General features: G+C 31.9%; 1 protein-coding gene across 1 annotated transcript in view; it reads right to left on the reverse strand.

The window, feature by feature from the left end:
- Nucleotides 1-6,909: 6,909 nt before the first annotated feature.
- Nucleotides 6,910-18,376, reverse strand: part of LOC107447599 (ras-related protein Rap-1b-like) — a 24,677-nt gene continuing 13,210 nt past the window's right edge. The window contains exons 2-3 of the mRNA XM_016062546.3: nucleotides 11,379-11,552; nucleotides 6,910-7,902 (exon numbers count right to left, since the gene is read on the reverse strand). Coding sequence (XP_015918032.1) covers nucleotides 7,520-7,902; nucleotides 11,379-11,552 — 557 coding nt within the window. The 3' untranslated portion in view covers nucleotides 6,910-7,519. The remainder of the gene's footprint in view (nucleotides 7,903-11,378; nucleotides 11,553-18,376) is intronic.

Genomic DNA, 18,376 nt, shown 5'->3' on the forward strand with positions numbered 1-18,376 from the left:
TCTGAAATTGTTAGATTAATTTCAATCAACCTTTATTAGCCTTTACTTTATTCGGCTCATTGCAATAAGCGTTTACAACTGTGGACTCATTGTAGATGGCTTAAAACAAATTTTGCTGATAGAGTAATCGAATATAATGTTTTCAAAAATAATTACCTTAATGATAAATGAGCCCCTCACAATCTTTATTACACATTAATTTCAATCAGCCCATATGTCTTTAGGCTAATTGAAAACTGAGCAAAAAATTACATAAGTAGTTATGATTTGCTTATGCTTATTGCAATCCACCTTATATCTACTGTATGAAAAATTGGAGCTAGTTTTAATTTTAAGCTACCTCTTTTAAGTCTTTTAAGAAGCGTTTACTTCATTGGGCATATTGCAACAAAATATTACATTAGTTGGCTCATTGCAAGTGGTTTAAAACAAACCACGAATCGATTGAACAACCTATTATATTATCTCTAATTAAAGATAAATAGCATCGTTGCTGTGGGCTTAAAAACAACCAATCGGATTAGAAATTAGAAACTTTACCAAACAGCCTAGCTAACTGACAAATGACGGTGGTTGTTTGTTTATTAGCCTGGAGGTAAATGGTCTCATTGCAGTAGGTCTGAAAACAATCAGTAGGCTGATTTTTCAATTAGCCTTTGATGTATCAATCTATCATCCAGCTCTAGTTTGTGCAAATGACATTTATACATTTGTTATTCTGGATTTATATGAAATGATTGGTGAACATTAAGTTTGACAAAGGGAATAAACAATTGGAGCATGTTGACATATTTCATTCTCATGTTATTCCGTGCCCATTAAATAAATTAATTAAAAAAATATGAAAATTACATATTTCCTAAATATTTTTCCGTTGTCTTTATGGAAGTTATCATACATTCTCCTTGACCTGTTGCATTCACATAGTGAGGCGAGGGCGTCGTTGTAGTTGTACCAAACTTAAGAGCCCACTCCCTTTACTATCAAACTGAGCGGACTTGGTCAAGAGGAAGCATATGCGTTTAATCATATTTTCATTTCAGAAATAAAATACTTCTGAAAATTTTTTTCAGCGGTGGTTGAAAATTTCAAACAATGTTTTTAAAAATATTAAAAATGCTGAAATCTCCCACAATAAAGTAAAAAAAATAATTTTTTTCTTTTTTGAAATGAGGAATTTTTATACAGAATCTAATTTGATTATTATTAATAGTTTTTTTGAAGGGACCTTGAAAGATTTCAGTTTAAAATGTGGAAATAATCAAACAATTTATTCCAATACGTTGTCAAGTAATTACAATTCTTTTAATACAATGCATTGGACGGGATTAATTCTATACAGAACTTTTCGATATGAATAAAGAAACAAATTCTAATTTGATAATTATTAATTGTAACATACAAGGGATACTAGGGAAGTGTGACTCGTCAATTTTGAAATAAACTAGTAGGATGTATGCCTTATGAAGAATAATTTTAGGGGGCAACATTCGTTTCGGCCCATAGAGGGTCCTATGAGAGATAAAAAATAATTAAGTATGCAGAAAAATCGGTATTTCATTACTTCAATGCAGACTATTAGTTATTGTAATTATCTCATACTCCAATTAATTTTGTGCTACTTTCACGTACTATATAATGCATATTTATTGTCAAAATTGATTTCGAAAATTTTATATATCTGTAGTTTTTCAGAAGAAAAAAAATTGGCATTTTAAAAAAAAATAAATTTGGCATCAAATTTTTTAAATTTTTTTTCTTCAAAAAATGTTCCAATTTTAAAACTAGCAAACAGTAATAAATTTCATTTATATGAGAGTCGAAATGTAATACGCATTTTCCCAAACTGATGGAATTTTTTGTGAGTATAACTTATGTAACATCCAAAAATGTGATTTACAAAAAAAAATTTTTTTTTTCATATTGTTAGATCTTGCAAAAAAATCTGAAATAATTTATGTGATTGCATAAAATTAAATTGCATTTATAAAAATGTTTTCAAATTTGTTTGACGGGAAATTTGAACTTAAAAAATGTTTAATATTTCAATTCAATTTTTTTCATAAAAGATCAACTGTACTGTATACATAAAATTTGAAGTGATATGCCACTTTAAGTGGAAAATCCGTTGATATCTATGTCCTGTGAATTGTTCAATATTTTGTCAAAACATTGCTATCTTTATAATATTATTTTTATATCTGATATCCTAGCTAATTTTTGAAATATTTAACTTTAAAAGTTGGCATTAGCTAGGATATCAGGTTTAAAGATAATTGTATGAATAATATTTCAAAAATAGCAATGTTTTGACAAAATATTGAACAATTCACAGGACAATTTTTTTTAATAATATGTTAATTTTTTGGCAAAAAATGAAAATTTTTTTGAAACTTATTTTTTTTCTTCATTTTTTTACCAGTTGTGCAATAAAAAAATTAAGAAAAAAAAATGTGTCTATTAAAGCGACAAATACTTACAAATTTTGTTTATATAGTACGGTTGACCTTTCAAGAAAAAAAGAAAATCATTGAAAACTGAAATATTTTTTTAAGTTCAAATTTCCCGCCAAACAAATTTGAAAACATTTTTATAAATGCAATTTAATTTTATGCAATCACATAAATTATTTCATATTTTTCTGTAAGATCTAACAATATGAAAAAAAAAAATTTTTTTTTATAAATCACATTTTTGGATACACATTAAATATGAAAAAATTCCATCAGTTTGGGAAAATGCGTATTATTTTCGACTCTCATATAAATGAAATTTATTACTGTTTACTAGTTTTAATATTGGAAAATTTTTAGAAAAAAGAAAATTTAAAAAATTTGATGCCAATTTTTTTTTTTTTAAAAATGCCAATTTTTTTATTTCTTTTTCTGAAAAACTACAGATATATAAAATTTTCGAAATCAATTTTGACAATAAATATGCATTATATAGTACGTGAAAGTACCATAAAATTAATTGGAGTATAAGATAATTACAATAACTAATAGTCTGCATTGAAGTAATGAAATACCGATTTTTCTACATACTTAATTATTTTTTATCTCTCATAGGACCCTCTATGAATAGGACCCTCTCCGAAACGAATGTTGCCCCCTATAATTATTCCTCATAAGGCATACATCCCACTAGTTTATTTCAAAATTGGCGAGTCACACTTCCCTAGTTTCCCTTGTTAGAGAGACCTTGAAAGATTTTAGCTTAAAATGTGAAAATAATAGCGCAATTCATTTGAATTCTTACGTTATCGTGTAATTGCAATTCTTTTAACGCAATGCATTGGACGTAATTAATTGTGTACAAAACTTCATGCCACGAATAAAGAAAAAAGATGAGTTTGCCCATCAGTGGCTTTCAGGTCGGTATAAGTAATTTTGTATTTGTTTGCTTTTAACATAATTTAATAACATTAATGATGACGTAACTACAAAATGCGTTTCTTGAAATTAGGTGCATGAAAAAATTACAATTCTTTGTATTTATGAAAACTATAAATAAATGTGTATTTATTTATCGTTTGATAGGGGGCGCAAACTTTAATGACGCAATTTTTGTGAGGTAATATAAAAATTTTTACTTATTGTAGACATATATTAAAATAGAATAAAACATACAATAACAATTTATGTAAGCGCAGCTATCATAATTATATTTAAAAAATAGAACGCAATTTGAAAATTTAAATTTGCACCATTAATATCGTGAAGATTTTTTTTAAATTTGAAACTTACTGTAGCGTTTATCTATAATTGACAATTTACAACAGTACTGATGTTTGTTGTAAAACAATATACTTTCAGCAGTTTATATTTTTCTTTTTCAGCTTTTTTTTTCTCCAAAGATGATGATAATAATAAAGAAATCAGAGTTTGAGTTCCAAACTTGAATGAAAGCTTTAATTTTATACTAAATATAAAATATATTTTATAGTATATGATTCTGCTTAAAAACCGGACTAATATTTAAAACATTTAAAAATTCACCAATTTGGTGAAACTTTTTGACGAAATGAAAACCAATAAGTGATTATTTTTATGAACCAGTACGGGTCATATGTAGTAACTTTTCAATTTTTAAATAGAATTAATTAACAAACATTTTTAATTATATTAATAATGTATATTTTCTTCCTATTGAAATTTTGTATTATTTTCATAGTTGGGTGGATATAACAGTTGTGAATAATTACAAACTAGAATTTTAGTTGATAACACGTTGAACGCCAAGCGTATTTTTTTTTAAAGCTAGATCAGCTCGCTCCTATTGTGGTATAGCAATGCGAACATTAAAATGAACAAAAATTTGATTCGTGACAAATGAAAATTAATTTTTGATAAATTATCAGCACTTGTTTTAAACAATGTAAATGTTTTAGTTTCATATCATATTTTACACTGAAGACAGACAGTGTTAAATGTGATATAAAACTAAATAAATGTTTTTTTTAAAAATCGAAAAATGATTTTTAATGGATATAGGGTAAGTCTAAATGATTCATCTGGTTTTCAATGACTGTTTATTTTTAGTTCGTTCACCTGGAGATGGCACTTGGCTCCGCCTTCATCACTTGGTATCCGACGATACCATTTCGCTATTTTTGGGAGAAGGATGTGAACAATCCTGAACACGGTTGCTATTTGGTGATCATATGACAAAAATATTTATTTCGCAATCTTTATGTGCATTTTTTCAACATTAAATATTTCATAAATTTGATGATATTTCTCTCTTTTGAGTAAATAGTTTGTCTTTTTTGAGACATTTTGCTGGGAAGACAGCAGTTTTTAAATTTAAAATATATTTAATCAGCTAGAGCAGTGTTTCCCTAACTTATGACTTTTGTGTACCCTTTCTAAATTCTTCGTAACCCTGTGTACCACTAATACAAAAGTGAATGGATTTTTTACTATAAAAAATTGCACAAAAGTTAAAAATCACAACTGGCTATTGACACCTCTAACTATTAACTGTTAACTCAGCAAAAAATAGCCGATAGAAAAATACGTAAGCGTAAATTTTTATGGCTAGCTTTGTTTTTAAATAAAAAAAAATTTGAAATTTTTGTTTGTTGCAAGATATTTCGCATAAGAACGCGTAACCCCGCTAAACTGTTCTTGTACCCCTGGGGGTACGCGTACTTTGTACTTTGGGAAACACTGAGCTAGAGAAACGAAAGGTATAATTGTAGATGATAATAAAGCGAAGTAAGTGACTAAAAAAGAATTCACTTTTTGTGTTTGGAGCGCATTAGGGGTTGTCTCAATTTCAAGCGTGGAGATGTTTCTCTTCTTACTCCAGCGCTGAAATGAATTCTGCGTCCGAGGAGGTGGAGCCAAGTGACAACTCCTGGTCAACGAATACTAAGATGAGTTGTACACAGAAAGATACATGCACTAATCAAGTTTCTGGTACATACTATAAATGTTTAATGTGGCTTCATTCGCCTCACATTCCAAAGGTAAAACAATTCTAGATTTATATTCCATAGCATGTTTCTACTAGCTTCAAAAATTTGTTCTTTCATTATGTTTGGTATTGGGACATATAAACTTGTGGAGGACACCATTCATTGTCAGTTTGTAAATAAGGTCAACGTTTTGTAAATATGTAATAAGAATGTAAATTTGCAAATACTATGTAAAATAATAATATAAAAATCTTAAAGTATATATAATAGCATTTCTGAAGAAACATATCATTTTTTTACGATTCAGCTTGAAAAACAACCCCCGAAAACCAAGCTTCATAAAATTCTGACTGTTGATAGGAATATTTACAAAGACAAATGAATATTTGTTTTAAATGGAATATAGCCAATTATCGGCATTGGAAGAAACAGAATTACGTAAAGCATCATGTTTTTTAAGTTTGCGTAAACTTACCATTTCGTACCGCGAGTTAAATGTTACCTCATTTTCTTTTAAATAAATAAATAAAAAATGGTAAAAATATTTTTAAAGTTACTTCTAAGAGCTCATTCAAAGTTATTTTTAAAGTTATTGCGTAAACCTATCAATCAGCGCGGTGACGTAAATCTGATCCCATTTATTGTATATCAATTTAAAAGAAAGTGGTAGTAAGAATTTCTTTCCGCAATAAAAGCGAGGAAAAGAATTGTTTTATTTTATCTATGGCTGGTTCAATATATGAAGTTGTTTTGTCGTATCAAAATTCCTGGAATTTCTATGCCTTTCTTTTTATTAAACTAGAACGTATTAAAAAAAAAAAACTTGAAAAGTTTTGTTAGCTTTGATAGAAATTTAATTTTAAAGACAACATACTTTCTTCCGTTTTCGACTATGAAGAGATACGATTTAGCTTAGTTATTTCGGTATTTGATTTTATCACGTCGTAAATAAATGAGAGTGACCGCCACAATAGATAAGTAATTTAAGGCCACCAATTCGAGTCCGTAAACAACAAGTTATAAATGTTTAATAATTGGCTAGCGTGATAAAGGTTTACTTAATGTACTTACGAATTTTCTGTCATTTCTTTCATAATAGCACTATCTACATCATTGAAATGTAAAAATTGGATTTTAATCGTAATTTATTAGGTACAGAATGTGTTAAGTCGAAATTTTTATTGACGCTTTATTGCCCGATCATCCTCACGGGAATTTTTATTGAAATTCCTCATGTGCCGAATGGAAGGCATTAACCACTACCTCTCTTTTTCTCTCTTTATATATATATANTATATATATATTAAATTATTATTCTATAATTATATTCAACTCTGTAATTATTATTCAATTTGTTAGGTCATGTTAAGTTACAAAAACATGCCATTGAACGTGAGGATGTGTGGCGAGTGAATAAGGGTGTACACAAGTTATATTTATTGTACATATAAAAAATTTTATGAGTGTATATTTCTTTGTAACATTCGTTTTTTTTTTTAAATTTATATACACATATTGAAAATTTGTAAAATGAACCAGAAAATTGATAAGTATATGCATCTTTCCGTGCGTCACTCGCTTTTGTACTTTGTGGTATACTTATTGAACATTTGCAGTATATATACTAGAAACTTATCTGGTATGTATCTTTTCATGTATCCCTCGCTTTTGTTATGTGCGCAGAAGTAATGAAAATTTGTCGAATAAACCAAAAACTTGGTGAGTTAGTACCTCTTCCATGTATCACTCGCTTTTGTACATTGTTGTACACTTACTGAACATTTATAGTATGTATGCTAGAAACTTATCTAGTATGTATCTTTTCATGTTTTACTCGCTTTTGTTATTTACGTAGAAAATGATGAAAATTTGTCGAACTTGATGAATCATTAGATTTATCTTGTGTAACGAAACTCACAAAAATAAAAGGGATAATATTACATCATCCGCTTTAGTAATGAGTGTTTTATGGAAATTAAAAAAAATTATAGTCTGCAATAAGCACTGAAATTCGTCCTCAACACTTGACAAGATCTTAACGGACCTGTGCCCTTCAAACAGTTTGAATGGAAGTAAAAAAAATAACAAAAAAACGTATCAAACAATGACGCACTTGGGTTGGAGATCTTTTTTCAGATCGATGACTGGATCGGACAGATCGGTGGTGGAATCGTTCTTCTTGAGGGCAAATGTGTTGTTGATTTTTCGACTGATGCGCTTGGAGAGGCGTCGGCTCTTCCTCCTGAACAAATCCTGTTCTTCCAGGAGTGCCTCCTGAGCTTCCTCCTGATCCCTAGCCAACTGCAGGAGGGTCAGAAAGACTTCCTTTACATTCGTGTTGAACTTGGCAGATGCTTCGTAAAAACAACAACCGTCCATGGATTCTTTTGTCCTCTTCAAAGCCTGGTCGTAGGTCACTTGGCGATGAATCTCTAGATCTGACTTGTTTCCCACCAGCAGCACGGGTACGTCATCGTCCGCTGCAAAAGGAAAGACACCGTGGTGTATAACTACCACTATAAATATTAAATATCGATTCACTAGTACAGGGATGGGCAAACTTTTTTGGTCGAGGGCCAAAAATCAAGAAAAAATAATTTTGGTGCGCCAAGAAAAAACTTCAAAATTTAAAAAAAAAAAAAGCGATATACAAGTTTTAATTTAAATACTTAGTGAGATGATGGAAATTACGATTTCATTTTTAAAAGTTGCTTATATTAAGGTTGGAAGCGAGATGTGCTTATTTCAATGCTAAAGGCTAAATGCTTTTCTGTTAGCCTACTTCTGAAATGATTTTTTCTAAGGTTCATAGTTGAAAACTCTTGTTCACATAGATAAGATTAAGCAAACATAGCACTGACTTCTGGGCATGAAATATTAAATTTTGGAAACTAGCTTTTGGTAATGATTCGTAAAACTTCGGCATATTTAGAAACAACTGCTTCAGATGATTGTTAGATTGTCCGCTCTTTGGAGCGTAAAATGCGCAGTCTGCCAAATGTGAAGTACGATTTACCTATATTAGATTCCATAAGTCAGCTCCTCGAGAAAGGCAAACGCTAGTTGGAGCCAATCTACGGCTATTCTATAAAGAACTTCTGCTTTCAACATTTTACTAATTGAAGCTGTCTGCGCTAACTATTTCCATCAATTTATGTTTTGTAGAACAAATATAGAGAAAGTAAAAGTGTCATCAGTACTTTGTTAAAAAAGGAAGAGCAGAAATAATTTTAAGCGTAGTCGATAAGAAAATGGATGTATATTGTTTATATTTGCCACTGATCGGCAAATCGCGGGCCGGATAAAATCTTCCGACGGGCCACAGTTGGCCCGCGGGCCGTAGTTTACCCATCCCTGCACTAGTATATAAAAGACATATTAACTTGATTCTATCTAGAAGTACCTTTTGACAGATGAAGGCTGACATAGTCGATAATAAAATCCCCTTATTGGTGACCTCCGGACGTGATATTAGACTTTCCAACATCGATGGATGGACCACATTAAACAGCTAATTTGCTCACAAAATAGCGCTCAAAACAAAACAAAAATCTGCTGAGGTAAATAAAAGTCACCCTGCCGATAAACGAAAATGAAGGAAAAAAATAATGAACGAAATGATCTAAATAAACAAAAAATGAAGGAAAAATATAATAAGCAAAAATTATATAAATAAAAAATTTAAAAAAAGCAGCATAAATCAACTAGTCGTTCATCGAATTCTATCACAGATAAAATTCTGAAAGGGGAGTAGCTACCACTATGAACATTAAATATCAATTCACTAGTATATAATACACGTAAACTAGGTTCTATCTAGAGGTACCTTTTGATAGATGAAGGTTGACATAGTTGATAATAAAATCCCCTTAAAACTATTATATTGACCACTGAGGAGTTTGGTTTAGTTGTTTTTTGGTTTTGGCTTTAACTTTGATAACCTTACTTTAATCTTGCTAATTTTAGTAATCTAACTATAAGATTAAATGCAAATAAAAGATGTAACTACTCATAATGCAAAATTTGTGTATGAATTAATTTAAGGCAAACATTTTTTTTTTAATTTAAGGGAAATTTATATTTATAATTTATAAAATGTAATATTTATAATTTATAAAATGTAATATTTATAATTTATAAAATGTAATACTTATAATTTATAAAATGTAATATTTATAATTTATAAAATGTAGTATTTATAACTTATTTTTTAAATTATTCATAACTTGTTGTATTCATAAGTTGAAAAGTAAATCATCCAAATTCCACTCCATTTTAATTTTTTTTAAAACTACATGAAAGTCGTTTTCGTTGCAGACTGGATTTTTTTTTAAAAAAAAATTTCTTCACGAAATGGTGGTGTTTTGGGGGAAAAAAATGGAAAAAACATAACATAATATAAGTTACATTTTCAAAATTACTCAAAATCAGTCAACCCAATTAAAAGATCCCCACGTACAACAAAAAGTATATTTACTTTGAACTTTGTGTCAAAATTTGAAGTAAAACAGTTAATTGTACTAGTTGCGCAAACAGAGTAAGCAAGATAAACATAATCTCGAATATATTGCGTTTAAAGTTTTATGATCAATAAAATTTATAAAATTTTGCAAATAACTATAATACATCAATACCAAATCCATAAGATGCTTCTTCTCCGCCATTTTCAATGTCAAATACTAGTCTAGATCTTTTCCTTGTTCATCTACTTCCATGTGACGCTTCATGTGTTTTTAGAATAGCAACCGAAATTACACGGTCATCTTCCCTTTGAGCATATTCTTTGGGCTTACGTTTATTTCTACTTGTTCCATAACTGTCAAAAATCCTTTGCAATCTTTATTCAAAATTATTACAGCTAAACTAGTTGCATTTTTAAGTATTTAAAGTGGATGTACTGTTAATTCTTAATCTTACATAATTTAAACAAAATAATTTTAATGAAAATAGTTAAACTAATGATATTTTACGAAAATTTATATCATGGGAGTGAGTAAATCCATTAATCAACTGATCGCATTAGTTCACATGCATGTCATATAGCGTCCCGCGCTTGACACATTATGCTGTAGTTTTTACATTTTTGCGAAAATCAATTCGAAACGTAATGATAACAATGATACAATAATATGTATAATGATTATAATGTACGAATAATCTTAAAAAATAAAATTATCAAAAAAATGAAATTTTTTTCCTTTCAATATTTTTTTTTTAAATTTTAATGTGTTGTTCCCCCTTTTAATAACATTTTGAGTAGTATACTCTTCAGGTATCCTTTTGAGGTTTAAAACTCTTAATCACTGGAACTTATTTTCTTATCTTTTCGTTTCCTAAATTTAACTTTTGTTTCAAATTTGAAATTTTTCCAAATTGCATTTAGATTTTAAAAGCAGACGAAAATAAGCGGATTTTAGCGCCCTTGAGTAAACATTTTTGAAACTTCTTCTCCCCCTTTGTCGACGCCCGGTGGCTGAACGGTAGCTCTTCGCGCTGTCGTGCCACAGGTCCTTGGTTCGATCCTTGGGCCGGGCAAGGCTGTCTCAGCCTTTCATCCCTTCAGTGGGTCGATAAATGAGTACCAAGCATGCTTGGGAACTAAACACTGGGGGTTCCGCGTTCGGCTGACCACCTGACCGGAACATCTGCTCCTGCACCCCAGAGCCCAAGGTCAAGAAAATTGAGATGGGCACAGTAGGCCTTGGCCCTCTATTGGCTGTCGTACCGCTGAGTTTAGAGTTTAGTCTCCCCCTTTGTCAGCGAATATGATGAAATTGGAAAAATTCCTTGCCCTCTTGGCTGCTTATAGAATATTTGAACGGATCCTAACAGGCTATTGGTGATCCGAAGTACAATACTGGCACACTATACCCAAGAACATAAGGAGGATACAAGTATATATAAGGCTAGGGATTCTGAAGAGGTTCAAAGGGGGAAAAGAAAAAAGGAGGATAACCTCTTATGTCTCGAATGAGCTGCCACAACTGAGTGGCTTCTCTGAAGGATTGATAGCTGTCCACTGAGTAGACGAGGAGGAAACCTCTTCCCGATCTTATGCTCAGTTCTCTCATTGCTGGAAAATGGTGACTACCGGCTGTGTCCAGTATTTCCACTGTGTGCGAAATGCCATCTGGAAAAAAAATACAATCAAGTATATTATTCAATCTTCAATTGGAGTGAATGACATAAAATCTCAAACTTATAAGTTATTACTAAGGCCCGGATTTTGATGACATTTGCATTTTTGGACATTTTTTGTCCTTTGGAGCATTTTTTTAGATTTATAGGGCATTTTTTTAAATTTTGGGGCGTATTTTGCATTTAAAAGCCTTTTTTAAGGCTTTTGTTAATTTTTTCCAATTTTTATTATTTTTGGGGTTATTTTTATTACATGAAATGCAAGATTTGTCTTATAATTTTTACATTTCATATTGTAACTCTCAAGGAATGTTTCAAAACATTTGCTCCTAGTCAGCTTTGCCCCCTAAACCAGTAATCACACGATGGGGTACCTGGTTAGATGCATGCTTATACTACAGTACAAATTTTAAGATAGTGAAGTCTATCTGTCAGTAGTTTTGATTCAGAAGATGCTGCATCAATTAAGATAGCACTAAAAGTGCTCGCTTCTGATAAAATCGAAGGAAACTTAGCATTTATCAAGTATAACTTTGCTATTGTGTCTCGACAATTACAAGTTTGGAGAAACAAGTTTTGGAACTTGGCGATGCAATAAATTACCAAGGGAAGAAATAGGACAAAGTGTAGCAGCTAAAATGAACAAAGTTTTGGAGAATAACACTGGCTTCCAAACAATGAAGAAAATCTCTAGGATACTAACAGGTGAAGCAACAACTTTTCAAATTGAAGAAGGATTGTCAGTAAGTGAGACCGTCGTTTTCAAGTACGCACCATTAACATCTGTAGATGTTGAAAGAAGCTTCTCCAGGTATAAAAATTTACTTTCAGCTCGTTTACATTTCAAAATGTCAAAAAACATTTATTAATCCAATGTAATTCTGATATTTAGTAATATTATTAGATGTAAGTTGTTATATTCATTAAAGTTTCCATACAAAATGGAAATGTTTTGGTGTCAATATATGTTCCTTTTTTTTTGTTATTTTAGGATATAAAACATATTTTTCAAACTTTAATAAACGTAGAATAAGTATTGCATTGATTTATATTTTTTGAAATGACTCATAATTCTAAAGAGTAAAACATTGTTTTAGTTCGATATTTTTACTTTATTTAAGTCATGTCATAAGGCATTTTTAGCTCAATTTTCGCATTTTTAGAGCATTTTTAAGGACATTAGTTGAGATTTTTTAGGTCATCAAAATCCGGGCTCTAGTTATTACTTTTAAGATTATATCTATTTATGTTATCTATTTCTTATGTAGACGATAAAAAACGTTACTTTTCCGTTAGCAGGGAGCAAATGCCGCCAATAGTGAACCAAGCGCGAGACAAGTCGCCAATCTAGGCGAATAACAAGACAGTCGACGGAACAAATGTCGAAAACGTTCAACTGTAAACAAATAGTTCTTAATAGTAAGCAAAACAAGTTGAACCATAAACATATATTAATCAATTGTAAACAAAACAGTTTTAATAGTTTAACGTCCTGCAGTGGACTGATTGTTAAGACACGGTTCCAAGCAGATCACCGAAGTCAAGCATCACTGTCTGCCGTCAGTGTGCTGGTGGGTGACCACTTGGATCTGTCCGCTCAGGACTGAGGGTGTACGGCAGTGGCTCCCAACCTCTTGTGGACCATCGCCCCCCTCTTGGGGTTGGCTGACACATATCGCCCCTTTCTCTTTTTGTTCAAAAAACCATTCAGTGTTGCTTGTGAGCAACCAAACACTGAAAATATGCAATGTTATTTGATTTTAATTTAAATTGTAATGCAAATAAGGAGGCACATTTATCCTGTCATTTTTATTAATTAAAAAAAAATTGTGAATCTTTTTTTTAACCAAAAATAAATGATATTTAAAACGGAATAATCAAAACAAAAGTACATTTTTTTAAATCAAGAAAACGTTAAACTAAATTTTGTAATGTTCTACAAATTTTGTTTTGTAATCCAACTAAATTTGAGAAAAAAATGAAGATTGAGAAAGTACATTTTTACCACTTCAATGACTGCCCTGTGCTTGGTGTATTTCAAGTTAAAGCTTGAATGTCAGGTTTTATGCTCGTCAGATTTAAACGCGGGTCTCCTTTGAAGTAAATGTCCAACATATCTCTTTGCTTTGTGAGCAGCTGGAAGACAGAACTAAATCCTCTCTCCACTAAATATGCTGACGGGAACGAGATGAGAAGAGGCTCAGTTTGTTTCCACAATTGTGGATAAGTGTCCATAAGCTTTACCCAAGCTAACTCGTAACCGTCTTTTTTAAAGACGACTTTAGCCTCAGAGTCATACTTCAAATCTAAAATCTCAGTCTACAAAGAGGAAGTGAGCTTATCCACAACTTCAAAAGAGAAAGGATCGAAAATCCAATCCGGAATTTCTAATTTCATCAAATCTTTAAATCTTGATTCCATAACTGATCAAGGTGATCAATAAAAATTAAGATTTTATTTTCGAGAATCTCTTATTTTCGAGAATCTGCCATTGAACACTTTTTAAGAGTTGGAAGTTGCATTAGCTCTTTGCGACCAATGTTTGACTTATAGATATCAAACTTGGCGGTGAATGAAGATATGATTCCCTTAGCCTTGATAATGTTCATTTTATTTCCTTGAAGTTTTACGTTGATTTCCTTCATTTTTTCAAGACTATGAGTGAGGTACGCAGTTTCCAACTTGTGTTGCTTCCAAACTCTCACTTAAAACAGGATCAGTGGTGTCGAGAAACTCAGTAACCAAATCCTGCAATTCGAAGAAACGGCTCAGTTTCCTTTTGAAAGCCGTCTCACAGCTGTATGTAGGTGCAGAAATTCGAAATCTTCATCATTTTCATGGCAAGTTCTCAGAACAAACGGTTATTAGGAGCATTAGCTTTTATTTTATTGATGCCAGAAATAACCAATTTTTCGCAGTCAAAAGTTGACGATGAATGACATAATGAATGGTGAGATAACTTCCGGTACTTCTTTTTTAAGGTGACCCAGAAACCCAGTATGACAACCAGACATGGTTGGAGCACCATCTGTTGCACAAGCACTTACATTTGTGAGGGGAATTTCTTTTACCTCAAAATAATCTTTGACCAATTTAAAAATCGACGATCCTTTTGTATCTGTGTTCAAAGTTCTTGTAAACAACATTTCCTCGTTAATCTCCTTACTCTCATTTATGAATCTCACGTAAGCTAAAACAGCTTTGTTATCTATCACAGTTGATTCATCAATCTGCAACGCAAATTTACCTTCTTTCAGAAATTTGATGAGTTTTGATTCAACGTCGGCGGCCATCTCATCAATACGCCTGGAAACAGTATTATTGCTCAGAGGAACAGAGTGACTTATCAGATTTCCGCCAGCGATACCAAAACGTATGACGAAAACGATCCTGCACTAGAATTTTTTTTAATTTTTAACTATCATAATTACTTGTCTACACCAGAACCATAGGTTTCATATATATTTTCAATCTCAATCTCAAATAGCTTTTATTATTAATATTATTAGCAATTTTTATCTTTTGAGTACTTGTCGCCCCCTGATCGCCCCCCTAAGGATTATCGCCCCCTTGAGAAGCTCTATCGCCCCCTTTGGAGCGATCGCCCCCAGGTTGGGAACCACTGGTGTACGGTATGGGTCCTCGTTAAACTGTTCTGTCGTAAAGTGGTCGACTTCGCGTGCAGGTCCTCGAGCTACCGAAGTGGAAGTGCCATCCCCTCTGCAGAGGATCAAAATTGTGATGGCATGTCTTCGGATCATCCTCATGGATGTTTCCAAGACAGTCACCAATAGCCCATTGCGCAGTTCTAGTCCGACGTAAATGAACTAGAACTAGAATTTAATGGCTAAACAGTTTAATAGTTTAGTTGTTAGTTTAACAATAAAAAATTTGCGATGTAAGAAAGAAAAGAAAATGTGCTTTGTTTTGAATGAATGCAAAGAATAGAGCAATCTAACATTCCCCTTATGGTTGTAAGAAATTTGGCGGATTCTTCATTATTTGGCTATTTTTCGAATGCGCCCGGCTAACGGAAAAGTGCCTAAAAAACTGAAGAAGATTCTGTTTTTCTAAACATTTATAAGATAGTATCAGTGATGTATGATAGCTTACAGCTCTATTTAATCAAAAAAAGTTTTTTTTCGCTTTCCTTAATATTTAATCAATCTTTATTCGTTGTACCAGTTACGATTTATGATGAATGCTGATGGCGTGTGAGGGCTACGTTATTCAAAGTGTGTTTACTGGAACCAACATGTTTTTTTGTTTGTACTTATGCTTTTAAAATGTATTTCTATAAAACTAAATAATTTTCAATCAATTAATAATCGATAATTGAAGTAGAAAGAAACTAAGTTGGGTACTATGAAGAAAAAAAATATAGGAGAAAAGGTACTAAATCGTTTTGAAGAAATCTAAAAATTCAAGCCAATGATGATTAGTTAATTAATCTTGGTAATAATTACTATTAGTATAACGGTAATTAATACTGTTTTGCCAGATGTACTGTTGTAGTTATCAAATTGCCTACTATAGGTAATATGAAAATAGGTTGTTATGGCCCTCTGAAAAGAGTGAGTACTGGAAAAAATTGCATAATCATGGTAGCTCTAAACCAGTTGGTCGCCACAGGTGTGGTGCAACAATAATTCTGATAAATTGTAGCTACTAGGTCGGGATAGCCTGGTCGGTGGGGTGCCGGGCCTATGTCCAAGAGCTCGTGGCTCCGGTCCCCGCCGGTAGAAGACTCCCTGTGTAGTAAATGGTGACTGATGCACGTTAAATCTGTCGAATCTCAAAGTCCTCCATGTTCTCATAACAAATCAAAACCTCTGGGGGTACTGATCCAGGAGTTCCCTTGTCTTCTGGTTTGGGTTCAAAATTACAAGGCTACGGCGTTGAACATTACTAGTCGTAAACCCAAAAATTGGGTAGGCTGTTCAGCGGCGGTCATAAAATAAAATAAAACCAGTTGGTCGGAAGTAGCGCACTCATCATCATAGTTGGCCAGACATCCCAATGGGGGCCAATGCCTTCCTCTGAAGATTTGTCCATAACGACTTCCTATTTATCTGGAATTCTTTTCATTAATTGCAAGAAAATCAGACTCCACCGAGTCAGCCTATCTCAACCGCAGCCAGCCATGACCTGGAAGGTGTGAGGAACGGTCTAGGTACTTGATGTTTAAGATTAGTGGTCGAAAGTTTCGTGCTACAAGTATTGAAACTACGGTAGTCGCTACTTTTTTTTCGTAGTTTGTAGTGTAGTGTGGTACTTTTTTAAGTGTAGAGTGTAGTGCGAATACGTTAGTTTAGTATATGAACAGGGTTCTAACTGAATTAACTTTTCGAATTCGATGGGTGCAAATATTCGCTGGTCTGCCGAAGGAAGAAATCTTAAAGGCCCCTGTGACAGGGAATTTACAAGAATTGTGTAGTTAGAGTTACGTATAACTAATATTTAAGTTAGCCATTTTAATTTATTTCTTTAATCGCACTTTGATATGTAAATGTAGGCTCATAAAACAGTGATGATATTTCAAAGGAAGGGGACGTGTTTTCGATTTGCTTAATTTCTTAGAAGAAATAAAAGAGCATTAAACGCTTAACAAAATAACAAGTATTTGATAATTTCCTAGCATGTCTGAAATTAAATAATCGCTCTCAAAAAGAACATAAGAAGTTGAAGACTAAACGTACAAATTCGAACGAAATGTTTTAGAATAACAAACTGGCTCATGTAAACATGAATGAAAATTTCTAAATTATTCTTCATGTTTAATATAAGCCAATTTTTTTTAATTCAAAACCATTTTGAACATAATGTGTAAATTAATTTCTCCAGCAGTGTAAATTATACAGGTGCAGATTAATTTCTCCAGCAGTGTAAATTATACAGGTGCAGATTAATTTCTCCCGCAGTGTAAATTATACAGGCGCAAATTAATTTCTCCAGCAGTGTAAATTATACAGGCGCAGATAAATTTCTCCAGCAGTGTAAATTATACAGGTGCAGATTAATTTCTCCAGCAGTGTAAATTATACAGGTGCAGATTAAATTCTCCAGCAGTGTAAGTTATACAGGTGCAGATTAAATTCTCCAGCAGTGTAAATTATACAGGTGCAGATTAATTTCTCCAGCAGTGTAAATTATACAGGAGCAGATTAATTTCTCCAACAGTGTAAATTATACAGGTGCAGATTAATTTCTCCAGCAGTGTAAATTATACAGGCGCAAATTAATTTCTCCAGCAGTGTAAATTATACAGGTGCAGATTAATTTCTCCAGCAGTGTAAATTATACAGGTGAAAATGAATTTCTTTTAACTACATTTGTAACAGAGTAGTTGTAGTTATAGAAAACCACAAAAATAGTGTAGTTTTTCCGACCTATGTTTAAGATGTACAATTTAATAATGTGTTTCACAGGGATTGGCTTTCTCTAATGTGTTTTAAAATGATTTAATTGAAGAAAAATTAATACTATTCCATCAGAAACCTTTCCAAACTTTTTGTACAAGATCCTGCTTTTGTGGAAAAGGAAAATATCTAATCATAATTTTTGTGACAGTTGGGTCCTACATTTTGTGAAAAATCAACCAGATCTAAGGGTTTGTTTAGACTCTTTAGAAAAGATCCCGAACTCTCTTCAAAATTTTCTTACACCTAAAATCGGTGTTGAGTGGGTTTTTTTCTACCAGTTTCTAGTTTTCTGAACATATGAAATTAAGTTCCTTTTCTCGTTAAAGAAAAAAAAACTTCTTTCGAGGAGTTTTTCAAAGAAAATAAAACAACCAAAAAAACTTTATATATATAT

The sequence above is a fragment of the Parasteatoda tepidariorum genome, chromosome 2, assembly GCF_043381705.1.
Source record: "Parasteatoda tepidariorum isolate YZ-2023 chromosome 2, CAS_Ptep_4.0, whole genome shotgun sequence".
Taxonomy (NCBI): domain Eukaryota; kingdom Metazoa; phylum Arthropoda; class Arachnida; order Araneae; family Theridiidae; genus Parasteatoda; species Parasteatoda tepidariorum.